Genomic DNA, 13,020 nt, shown 5'->3' with positions numbered 1-13,020 from the left:
GTGTGTGTGTGTGTGTGTGTGTGTGTGTGTGTGTGTGTGTGTGTGTGTGTGCGCCTTTCTGCCTGCGTGCCTGTGTTAGGTAAGAAGCAGTGATGTTCACTAGGCCTCTGCATATCTGAGTCACGTCTTCATCTCAGACAATCGAGTCACCACAAACCATTCCTCACTCTCCAAATTTAGCCAGTGAGAGACGCAACATGACTGATCATGTGTGTATAGATTGAACACAATGTGCTCTCAACCCAAATACTGTACATAGAATCACAAACACACTGATCTCATGTTCTTTAAATTATTCCTGTGTGATATTACATTACCCTTTTGGCAAGGGTGTTGTACAGCATTTAGTTCCAGAGCTTTGATGAGCTTTCTCTTCTTGCAGACTACAGACGATGATGGTCAAGATGAGGCTGGCAGTTTACACAGCAGCCCAAAGCTTGCCCACATCTCTAGAGTAGCTACCATTGCCAACTCTGCTGCCATGTCCTTTTTGGCCAAGTGAGTAATAAAGTGTCATCTTGTGTTGTGTCTTGTGAACTTAATTAACTAACTATTGTTGAGGCTATTGCATATGCTGTTTTGTATCAAAAGCAGAGCTTGGTGGCAATCAGTAATGTAATTTGATCTGACTCTCTCTCTGAATATTTGAAGTACTGTACATGAATGAGATAATTAGAAACCTAAAAATCTATTTTTTCCACCATAGAATGCAAACACAAAATGTGTTTCCATACCAATTTCAGCAGAGCTGGTCACAATTACGTTTTACCATTAAGCCAATGCACATTTTGTACATGTGCTGTGCTGTATGTGTGTAAAATGTATGTCTTAAACAGTAGACGTCTCAAAGTGGAACAAATGTCTTACAATGACTTATGCCTTCTATCGTAATTCTTTGATTTATGGCAACTTTTCATATCTGAATAGAGCTTAAGTGCCCAGTGGGGCACTTTAGGTAAGCAGAACTGGTGCTGTGGGATGAACGATTAACACCACCTCCGAACCTTCTCTCCTCCTCCTGCAGGGCAGCCCAGAAATTGAACCTGTCCACCAGGAGGAAAGGCCTGGGTTCTGACCCATGTCCAAGTCGGCCCCCTACCTGCTTCATGGGAATTATCCAAAAGAGCCCTCCTCCAGTCCCTTCCTGCCTCCTCCAGGCTGCAGCCAGAACCAAAGACTCGCCCAACGTTGCCAAGGTAGACCATGACCGCTTGGCTGCTGCTCCTCTAAAACGCAGTCAGTATCATTTCGGAACTAAGCAGTCAGAGCACAGTAATGTTCTGCATGCCTACCAGTACATACCATTTTCTTTCATTGAGTTAAAACCCCATTTTTATCATATACTTCTAAGAGTCATTACATCTTCTGTAGAAGTGTCTATAATACTTAATTTATGCTCCGTCATACAAAAAAAAAATTGCAGATCTACAAGCTCACATTTTGCTAGGATAAAGTATAAGTCATGCTTAATGTGCCTCTAATGTATTTCTATTGCTAATACTACACTGACGACCACAGTCATTTGATGGTGTTGACCGCTCCTCGTGTATATGATAGGACTTCACAAGGTAGGACTATACATACTGTAACAGACCTACGGATTACTCTTAGATCAGGGGTCTTCAACGTTCTTCAGGCCAAGGACCCCTTAGCTGAGAGAGAGATGAAGCATCGACCCCACTGCATATTGGATTCATGTTAAATGTGTTTTTTCAGACATTTAACCACTTAAACCCTCAATACTTTGTAAACTTGACCCTTGGCTCGGTACTTGGTCCGCTCTTTTTCCCTGTACACCAAACCTCTCGTGATCACACAGATCACACCACACAGATCACACAGATCACACAGATCACTCTGTGTAATGTTCCCACCGGAATAGGGATGCAAGGGTTCAATTGGTTAATGTAACCAAATAATGTAAAAAAAAATAAAGTCCCTATCACACACAGATTTGGCGTCCCCCCTGCAGTATCTCTGAGGACCCCCTAGGGGTCCTGGACCCCCTGTTGAAGACCCCTGTTTTAGATGGTTTCACACATACACCCACATTTAGCACAAAGTCAGGACCCAATGCATTAGTGAATACACATTAATCCTAATTTGACCATTTGAATCCATGTGTCGATCTACAAGCTCAGGTTGTAAGCCAAGGATAGACCCCTGGGGGACCCCAGTCAATGAAGTGCAGTATACAGTTTAGGCTTTAAGTGGTTAAAGTTGTTCATTGGCCGTGATGACCCTGTCAGACAAGCAGCTTTTGTGTCGTGACTTACTGGCTGAGAAACCACTCATTAGGATATGCCATAAACCTTAAGACACAAATACAAACTACATGACAGTATTACCAGAAACCTCAGCCACAAACACCTTTTCGGACATGTTTCTACAGCCCATGGAGCAGAAATACAAGATCACAGTCCTTCTGAGGAGATCCTGTATCACTTCCCCCTCATGAAGTAATGCGGTGTTAATGCCTCCATCTTGCCCCCTCCCGACTCCTCCCCAGGGGAAGGTGGGGAGATCAATATGGCTGCCTGCCCTACCGTCGTCTCGTAGATGGACTGATGTGCTTGGTCTAAGGTTACAGATAACGGCTCAGATAGACTGTCTCTGCCGGCCGCACCTTCCTAAGCACTCAGCAGTGTGTGTGTGTGTGTGTGTGTGTGTGTGTGTGTGTGTGTGTGTGTGTGTGTGTGTGTGTGTGTGTGTGTGTGTGTGTGTGTGTGTGTTCTCATGCCTCTGTGGGTTTTTGTCTGTTTGTGCATGTACGGTATGTATGTATTTACAGTATGTATGAAAGCCAAGGCGGACTCTCTCCTTTTGTAAATGGCTTTTTAAATAATGCAACTCCCATAGATACTATAGAACTTGACACATGTTCAATAGGGTTAGTGGCTCCCACTTTTCAAGTATGAGGAGTGAATATTATGAAGCCTTCACTGACACCGGGCTTCATCATGCTGCAGACGGAGCATGGCTGTTATGCTTTAGAAATCATCGATGGAGGATGAGGTCATCGTGACATAATGCAGTCCTGCATGCCTTCAACCAAACCACTTTTGACTGGGTGTCTGGTGTCTCAGCGTACTTTGACTGGGTTTGTGCCTGTGTGGTTGGTCAGTTTGCTAAAGCATACAATGTTACTCGCATTGTGTGATTGAGCCCATCTCCTGGGATTTGCTGCAATTGCCAGTTCCCTTCTTATTCAATTGTTTGTTCTGACAAAGAGCATAAGATTGAAATGCCAAAGAACTACTGTATGCACAATATTTCTTTTGCAGTGCAGTGTTATGTGGAGCCTACAATATTTTCAGTTCCCTTATTCCTCCCCAAATTTGTCTCGTCTTGTCACCACTGTAGGACAACAACACAACAGGCGGAATGCCTTTATTCTCTGGTGGTATACTCTAGGAATTGGCCTTGAATGCATCTTTCTGGTCAATTGCAGATTTACCCCCCTCAGCATTGACCTGCTTTAATGTTGAATGCTTATTGTTTGTCTGGTACAATTCCATTACACATCAACCCCAAAAAAGAAAAAAGAAATCCTGACATGGTAAAATATACCAAAATGGACATATATATTTTAGAATAGAATAGATTTATTTGTCATTGCACACTATACAATGAAATTTAGTGTGACCCGTTCAGGATACAATATAGATAAAAACACTTGCAACAATCAATGCAGCATATTTGACCCTACACATTGGACTATATTTATGGATTTATGTGTATGAAATATATGTGTGAGAAAAGAATATTACCCGCACACTCATATGCTCCCATGTTAGATTAATTGGCAACATTTCGAGCCTCAGCGTCAGGTCAAACGTTTGTCTGAAGACCCGAGGCTCGAAATGTTGTCAATAAATCTTACATTGGAGCATATGAGTGTGCAGGTAATATCCTTTTCTTATAATCAAACTCCAACCTAGCACCTCAACAAGAGATGTGTGTATACTTTCAGCTTTCAATGAAATATATTTTGAAATTATATTTGTGAAAATGTATTGCAATGGTTCCAAGTTGTCGTAAAACACATTTGTACATTCTGAAACATGATCGGAAATGAGTTTTTGTGGGTATATAATACCACAGTTTCTGAGAACAAGGCAGAAATAGAGCTTAACACAGGATGCGCATAGGCAGCAGCCAGCTTGCAGCTCAGCTTGCTTCTATGGTCAGCACGAGCAGAGAGCCAGCGACTCATTGATATCAATGGCACTCACCGCCTACTATATGCACGTCCTGTGTGAAAGCCCCGTAAAGGGGTACCTGGTGGCTCAGCCAGTTAGTGAACAGGCCATATGCTCCTTGTGAGTGCAAGGTCCCGGGTTAGAACCGACCCTGTCTTGTTTCGGCATGTCTCTCCTCTCTCTCTCTGCTCTTGATTTCCTGTTTCGCTACACTGACCTATCTCAAATAAAGCATAAAAATGCCCCACCCCCACCACCCCATAAGAAAAGAAATAGAGCTTAAAAGATAATCATGTCCACATCCTAAAGCACAGTTGGCCATGTGCTGGATAAAAAAAAAACGAGTTCATGAAAGGGTGAGATAACATAATATTCTGCACCCTGGTATTAAAGCTCACTTTAGTTTATTTGCAACATCAAACATCCCATTTTGGGTTGAAAGGTTTTCCTCACGCACATGCATTTGCCTGAGAAATATCCTTTTGTTTTGAAACATCACAAACAAGGGGAGCTTTAATTTCAGTGTGTGGTTATGTTTCATGAACAAGGCAGAAATACTGTGAAAAAATCATAGAAAAAAAATATAAAACTTGTATGGGGGTTGTCTCATTGGGGGCTTTTATTACTTCTAATGGACTCATGAATCTTATCATGGCCTATTATATTCTGTGTGATATACAGTAGGCTGCCTGGAGATTCTGCCGAGGCCGAGCTATGTTAAGTGGCTGTTCAGGTTCCAAAGTATCCAACTAAAGCTTAAGACCTCAAAGCCCTTAAATCACCAAGGCTGAGAACAAGGTTATATTTAGGAATTAACATCATGATCCACGGAAATGGGACAGGAAATATACAATGTGTACGTAGTTCTAAGCGGATGTATCTGTACTATATTATTTTCCAACTGAGTAGTCAACAGAAATGTGTTCACATATTGCAATAACAACATTAGTCTTTGTTAATGTTCGCCCATTCATGGTGTAATAATGTTAAATTGACATCTAAAGATGACAAGGAAGCAAACATTCAGCCTGGCAGCCATCCTCCATGTTACACCCATTACAAAACAACTTTTAGCTCACCAACAGTGCTTACGCTTTTGACTGTATTATTTATTTTAAACATAACCATAATCGAGTTAACTTGCAGCTTTTCTGCAAAGGTTTCTCCTTCTTTTCAGCCATGTTCCCTTAAGTGTTATTTGTCACTTCAAAGTGCACCTTGGCTTACATTGCCCTCATCTGAGCAGCAGTCTGGCAGTTTCACTTTGTTCTCTCCCACAGAGATGTCTAAAAATCTCTTCCGCAGCTCCTGAGCTAAATCCCTTATTTTGATAAGCGTATTTCAAAGGGAATGGCGTATACTGTAAATAGAAGCAGAAAGCTGTCATTTCAGGGGGCCAGCTTCAAACAATACCTTAAAGAATTTGTGGCCTTTTTACATACATCCCTATATTCTTATGTTTTTTTGGGGATATGAGGTCTCCTAAGATGGGTAAAAACGTTGCTGATTTGTATAAATGATTTGAACCTTGTTGTCTTATCAGAGTTTAAGATGTTACAGAGCAGCCTCTGCTTTGTGACCAACAAAACAATCTCAACACTTCCTATTCTCCTCTAGCATTAAGTGGTGGTATCATCTGTAATATGAGGGAAGTTAGCTGGCGACTGGAAGATTTGCTCAAACGTTTGTTCGTATCCCTGGACTGGCAGGGGGAAATGAACGACAATTTCAGTAAATGAATGAGGAGGTGAATGAGAAACACTCTGAATGAGAAACACTCTTTTAATTTGGCAACTCCAACTGAGGTGTCCTTGAGCACATTCATTGGACAAAAGCTGTTATACTAGGCAGTTACCAGTTTATATGATCCCTTTTAACACTATTATTTCCATCTATTCTATAGGTCAAGGTGGTGCTGAGGATATGTCCTTCTCCGTCTGCCGGGCCGTCCCAGCCATCTGTTTGCCGAGTGGACCCCTCAAGAAGAAAAGTCACTGTGATGGACCCAGCCTCCAGCATTCAACCACGCGCTACGCAGACACAAGGCAGCGAGGGAAAAGCTCACCTTAAGACCTACACCTTCGATACCACCTACCCACCAGAGTCTTGTCAGGTCAGTGTTATTATGACATGACACCCAAGGGGCAAGCCATGTATAACAGGGTTGATCATATGTAATGTATGTGTCCCCACTCCCCACAAAAGTAGACCATTTGTATGTCCCCACAAATGTGGCGTGGTGTAACAGCATCGGTTGATGCTGCTACACCAATCACAGTCCCCACAAAACTAGGCCAATCACAGTGAACCACACAGCTCAGCTGATGCTGCTAAACTCACATTAACACAGCATTGGTGCTTTGTTTATAAACTGCACACTTAGTGACTTACTATCCATAGCTACAGATTGTAGAGGGAAGCCATGTCATTATTAGAATCTGTGTCTGTTTTTGTTTGTTTTAAATTGAGTTCCCCTCATTGCCTAATAAGGGAAACTGGGTTTGTAGACAGAGTTTTTGCTTTACCACTACAGTAGCATAGGCCTCAGACCTACAGTATCTGACACCTCAGCTGATCAAATCAACTGTATAACCAGGGTACAATACATGATACGCAGGGGAGGTTGCCTCATATCATATGAAAATAGAACAATCTAAATTCCATTCAGGACTAATTTTGACACATGCTTAAGCATCTAATTTTGGGCAAGATGACCTACATCACATGCCTGCTACGTTTTCTCAGTCATACTAATTATATGTGTTATGTTCTTGCACTTTCTACTCTACTCATCCACGGTTGGTTAACTCCCCTTGTCTGATGACCTGAAAACCTGATAAGACATCTCAAAAACGACCCCACTGGTTAGCCATCGACAGACACACAGTACTTAAGAGCATCGAGCATTACTTACAGTATCGAACCCTAATTTGAGGAAACTGTCCTATTTCCACATTGACAAAACCATGATGTGCTTAATCTATCATGCTTTTAGTAAATCGATTAGACTTTTTCTTTGGTGTCAGCATTTAGGATCTTGTTTGCACGCAGATATTCTTTATTGGTCTAGTTTAGTAGGCTGATTGGTGAATCATCTTAACCCCCAGCATCCCTGTACACCAGACAGTTACAGCGGCTAACAAGCTCAGACTCTCAGCAACTCTACCTACGGGTACAAATAAAGTAACCTGAACCTGAACCTTAACCTTAACCTAACCCCACAGGAGGTAGATAGAATCAGCATGTCCCTCCGTTCTCGCCTAGATTTCTCCTCTCATGTTATTTCACACGGAATGGACGATGAATCATAAGACATACTCTAGCTGTCCCTCTGCTCTCTCCGGGTCAGGCCGAGGTGTGTGCAGGCGTGCTGACTGATGTCATCCGCTGTGTTCTGAGTGGCAGCGATGGATGTGTCCTGGGTCTGGGATGCGCTGATGGGGGTGAGTAAATCGGTGCCTTCAAAGAGAGGGCCGGAGGTTAAAACCACAAGATGGGAGCGAGATGTTGGACGAAACCCTTTTAATGTCATGTCTGGTGTGGTCATCCATGATCCCTCTTCTTAATTCACTTTCTTGGTCTTTGGTTGTTGTTGATGGTCTCGCTAATGTTTTTGTGTTTTCTTTTGTTCATCCCTTGCTCCCTTGGTCACTTTTTGTTTCTCTCTTTTTTATTTATTGCTCAGCCTGGTCTCCTTTTTGTTCTGTTTCTCTTGCTCTCAATTTATGGTATCTCTGCGTCTCTCTCTCTATTGCGCTCTCTGATCTCTCTCTACCTTAATTTATCTCCCTCTCCCACTCTCTCTTCCTCCATAGCAGTGACAGAAAGGTGTTTTTATTTCACTTCTATCCATCTCAGTTATTTGTCTTTTACCTGCTACTTTGTAAATAAAAGCCCGCTCATCAATTATACAGCTCAATTTTTTTTAAAGCTTCCTCTTGACTGTGAAGCACGTCAACATGCTGTACGGAAACATTTCATTTTATTATTTACTTGTATTTTTTTATGCTGCTCCAAAATTGGAGGCGACTGCAAGACCAAATGGACTGTAATATGCTGCTATTAGGGAGATGGAACCCTGCACTTAGCTCTCACACACGCACACGCACGCACGCACGCACGCCGCACGCACGCACGCGCGTGCACACACACACACACACACACACACACACACACACACACACACACACACACACACACACACACACACACACACACACACACACACACACACACACACACACACATAGGACAGGGTCTCCTTGGAGCTGGCCGCTCTTTCACATGACGCCACTTGCCGTAAATCTGATTAAATTAGTGTGCTGATACAGACGACGCGTGGCACACTGCCAGCGGCCATTCATCTACTACTACACCACACAGTTCCACCCCTCCCTGAATAATGGCTGCACGCTCTGCCTTTAATTGGAGTAAACCAATTCTCTTACCCTCATTCAATTAGAGCTTTGATAAGACAACCGTGGCTCGAACAAGGGCATGTCCCGCTAGTATAAATCGGGGCAAAAGCGTTCCACCGCAGTGATTCTCAACCTGGAGCTTGGGACCCCAAAAGTGGGTCAAAGAATGTTCTGGCAGGGACACAGAGAAATAATAAAAGTGTGTAGTGTGCTATATCTAATATATCTACATATATGTGGTCCCAATTTTATAGTCAATGCAGAAAATGGAATCACTATCCTAGTAGACATTGCAAAATGATGAACATGTGAGCATGCTGATTCACCACTCCTATACAGACAAATGCACTCTCGCTGTCATACACAACAATTACACATGCAAGGTTCAATTTTGCTCGGAGATCCATGCCTCTGCTTTTGATATACCCACCTCTGGTCTTTCAATGTCATTGCCGGTGTGGATATGTGGATTATCCCTGTTTCTGGTCAGACTGAATTAAATGCATGCAGTTCTCTTTTTCTGATGCGTTTGATATTTATGTTTGATAATATTACAATTTAGCAATTTTATTAAAAACCTAACCACATTAACCCTGGTGTCCCTATTTGGGGCAAATTTCACACAACTTTGAAAAATAAAGAAGCAAAAATAGCAGATCTACAAGCTCACAAAGCGTTGTGATGCGTTGCGAGCTTGTAGGTCATAGTATGGCTTATGTGGTTAAGAAAATGTCCCCCCTCTGTTGCACACAGACTCTTTCTGATTGCCCTTTCTCTCTCTGCCTCTGCTTCCCCATCTCTCTCTATCTCTGTTTCTCTATCTCTCTCTCTCTCACTTACTTGCTCTCTCTTTAACCCAATTCACTTATCTTGATATGTATGGCATGAAACCGAGTCTGAAAGGCTCCTCCAGGCTACACAGCAGCATATTGACCCTTTCATTCTGACAGTCATATCATGTTAGCCTTTTTTGTGATTTGCTGAGATCTTTTTGAAGCTGGGATCGTTTCCTGTTAGGAGTCTAGGAGATGCAAAAGTGGAGATTGTGTGTGTCATATACGCATTTCAACGCCTAAACTGACAATGTGTGTATGTGTATTTTTGTGTATCATCTGTGGATTTGTGAATGTGTTTATGTATATGTACTTGACTTGACTGAATCCACGTGTGTTATTCCCAGCCATACTGTATGTGTACAAACATAGGAAAAACCTATTCTATTTTAATTCCATTTCTGAGTAAATTGATAATTTCACACATGCATAGAAAGTACTGTGAGGGTTCGCATTTCAGTGTGTGTGTGTGTGTGTGTGTGTGTGTGTGTGTGTGTGTGTGTGTGTGTGTGTGTGTGTGTGTGTGTGTGTGTGTGTGTGTGTGAGTGTGTGTATGTGTTTATGTATTTTTGCCGACATGTATACTCGAGTAAATCCTCATGTCTTAATGTGAACTTACCCCATATGTACAAACATGTGAAAACGCCACTCTATTTTAATCCTGTTTCTAAAAATATTGAAATACTGTGAGTGTTCACATTTCTGTGTGTGTGTGTGTGTGTGTGTGTGTGTGTGTGTGTGTGTGTGTGTGTGTGTGTGTGTGTGTGTGTGTGTGCGTGTGCGCGTTCGCGTGCGTGTGTGTGTGTGTTGGGTACATGTGTTTATGGGAGAGTGAAAGAAAGAGACAGAGCATGCATGCATGTCTGAGCACATTTGTTTATGTATATGTGTATTTAAGTTGATTTGCACATCCATATATGTGTGCATGTATGGTATACACATACACATGATGACTCTCTGTGCTTCTTGCTGTGCCCCACAGGGTCATGGTCTACAATGCTGGGGAGAGATGAGAGTACCCAGACTCTTGGCCTGATCCCCTGTGCCATCTCCTGGCTGTACAGCGCTGTGGAGCGTAGGAAGGAGAAGACCTGGACCAACCTCACTGTGTCTGTATCTGCTGTGGAACTCTGCTGTGGAGAAGGGGAGACAATGAGGGACCTCCTGACTGAGGCTGTCCCCTTGGCAGGCAATATTCAGGATGGCCCCGCAGCACCGATTTGTGTTGCTGAGGACCCCGTCAGTGGAATACAGGTATTCGGGGGGTCATAGCTTAGTAGTGGGTAGAGAATTGCGGCCCCTGGTCCACCCCTGAGCAAGACATTTAACCCCTAACAGCTCTTCCACGAGTGCTCATCATGAGCCAGTCCATGGATAAAATGGTTGCATTTCACTGTTAAACAATAAGACCATCGTAAAACAGAATTATATATCTACTCAGTCAACACGGTCGATCTTGAAGAGAAAACAATTATCATTGTGGAAACCTTGTCCAAAACCCTTTTCAGGAAATGTTTTCTAATGGATCCATTATTCACAAGCTCTTATTAATTTATTACTTTTCATTTGTTAAATATTTATAAACCCCACAGACTTAACCCCTTTCAACATAGTGTGCTTTTTGTCATTATAGGCAAAAAACACAATGCATTGTGAGCTTGTAGATCGTTACTTTTGCATGACACTGTCATACGACATGTCATGCGACGTAAGTATAAAATAGGGCATTCATTTATGAGTAAACATAAAAACATAAAAAATATGAATATACAAGGATTCTGCCCGACAGTGACAAAATTCAACATTCTGTAATTATGAAGTGTTTTATTTATTCTATAAAGTTGCCCCCTCTTCATTGCTAAGTCAAGTATCCTGTCATAATTGGGTGGGGCATCATAAGACAATAAGCTACAGATGGTGCATAAACTGACTTGTGTTATAATTTATACATACGTCTGCCACTGTCCCATGCACTATTCATGGGACATCCTGCATGTCCCATCTGTAGCTGAACTGTAACCTATATTATAATATAAGAGTAGAGTCCTAATGCTCTCGCCACTTGAAATGCTTTCATTGGATGTTTTTTGAGTAACGACTTTGTGCTACATGACGTTAAGTGCCTCACCTCAATTAATGATCGTTTCTCATGTTTCATATAATTTATGGCTCCCTGTTTATGTGGCTTGATGTTTTTACAGTGATGAACACATTGTGTTATTTAGGCAATTTGTTATAGCTTCTGTCACTTTTTGACACATTCTGTTAAAATACGTTAATATCAATATAATAACACGACAATGATTATTATTATATCGGCACATGCTTATACAGAAAATGTGTCATTCCAAAACAACATGGATGGGTTGAAAATGGCACACCCCTCTCACGCCTCGATACATGCACTATTTATGTGATTCTGCCCCTCTTCCACTTAACCCCTTCCCCCCTTCTGCCTTCACAGCTCCGTAACCACAGAGTGGTGAGGGCCCCCACCCCCGAGCGGGCTGCGTCTCTCCTGGATGCTGCCATCGCATCGCGTCTCCGTGGCAGCCAGATGGGCGGAGGTGGAGCGGGCGATGACATCACCCCAGCACAGCCCCGCGTCTCTGTGATGTTTTTCACCCTCCATGTCCAGCCCCCTCGCTTAGAAAGCAGCGCCACTGGCAAAGGTTGCAAGCACACATGACACATGGTCATATCCTAGGCTTTGTTCAGACTATAGGCAAATCCAGTCTTTAGGACTGACTGTCCACACTGTTGTTTGCAAGCGATCAGATCGGATTGGTGTATTCAGACACTGTTGACCTATATGTACAACCATTTATGTATTGTTTAATGAAGTAACAACATAACAACGTAAGTGTGAGTAATTCTTTACTTATACTTTGTCATATGACGGTGTCGCTTGCCAAAAATAGCATGCGACTGTACGATTAAGTATAAATCAGGCTTCAGTGTCAGAGTGTGACGTCCAGACTAAAACACATCTTTAGAAATCAGATTTGAATTGCATTTCAAACCACTTAGGAAAGTGGTTCACATCTGATTTGCAAAAATCTGTTTCCATGTTTTCTTTTTTGCTGTTCAGATAAAAACCTGATTCCAATCTGATTCCAATCCAAAAATTTGATTTGGGCTGCCAGTCTGAACATTTGTTTGTGTATTTTTTTGTGAAATCTATCTCAAATACAAAGTGATGCATTATAATTTTCATTCCTTGTTCTCCTCTCCTTTCTCACTCTTCTCTCATTTCTGTCTTTAGTTTCCCGTGGTCCTACCAGGCTGACCATGATAGATGTGTGTACCATTGTGAAAGGAATACACGAAACAACCAATGTCAGAAGTGGGCTTCCTAATCCTGAACTGGGTCCTGTTATCTTATCTTTGCTGGGTGGCCATAAACACATCCCAAACAAGTAAGAATCTAGGTTTTTAACTACCCCTGCCCCCCTAATTTTCAACATTCAAACATTCTCCAAAAAAAGATTTAAAAGCTCACACCACATCGCATTGTTAGCTTGTACATTGGCTGTTTTCACAAGACACGTTTTACGATGAAGTATG

General features: G+C 42.2%; 1 protein-coding gene across 1 annotated transcript in view; it reads left to right on the top strand.

Moving 5' to 3' along the window:
- Nucleotides 1-13,020, top strand: part of kif26bb (kinesin family member 26Bb) — a gene marked incomplete at both ends in the record, with an annotated part of 30,938 nt that overhangs the window by 5,806 nt on the left and 12,112 nt on the right. Inside the window, 7 exons of the mRNA XM_084082170.1 lie at nucleotides 383-498; nucleotides 1,025-1,196; nucleotides 6,106-6,315; nucleotides 7,552-7,645; nucleotides 10,436-10,707; nucleotides 11,918-12,125; nucleotides 12,719-12,872. Of these exons, the coding sequence (XP_083938296.1) occupies nucleotides 383-498; nucleotides 1,025-1,196; nucleotides 6,106-6,315; nucleotides 7,552-7,645; nucleotides 10,436-10,707; nucleotides 11,918-12,125; nucleotides 12,719-12,872 (1,226 nt within the window). The remainder of the gene's footprint in view (nucleotides 1-382; nucleotides 499-1,024; nucleotides 1,197-6,105; nucleotides 6,316-7,551; nucleotides 7,646-10,435; nucleotides 10,708-11,917; nucleotides 12,126-12,718; nucleotides 12,873-13,020) is intronic.

Source organism: Gymnoscopelus microlampas (genome assembly GCF_963454915.1).
Source record: "Gymnoscopelus microlampas genome assembly, chromosome: 16".
Classification (NCBI taxonomy): Eukaryota; Metazoa; Chordata; class Actinopteri; order Myctophiformes; family Myctophidae; genus Gymnoscopelus; species Gymnoscopelus microlampas.
The sequence above is the reverse complement of the archived record's forward strand: the minus strand, read 5'-3'. Positions and strand labels throughout refer to the sequence as shown.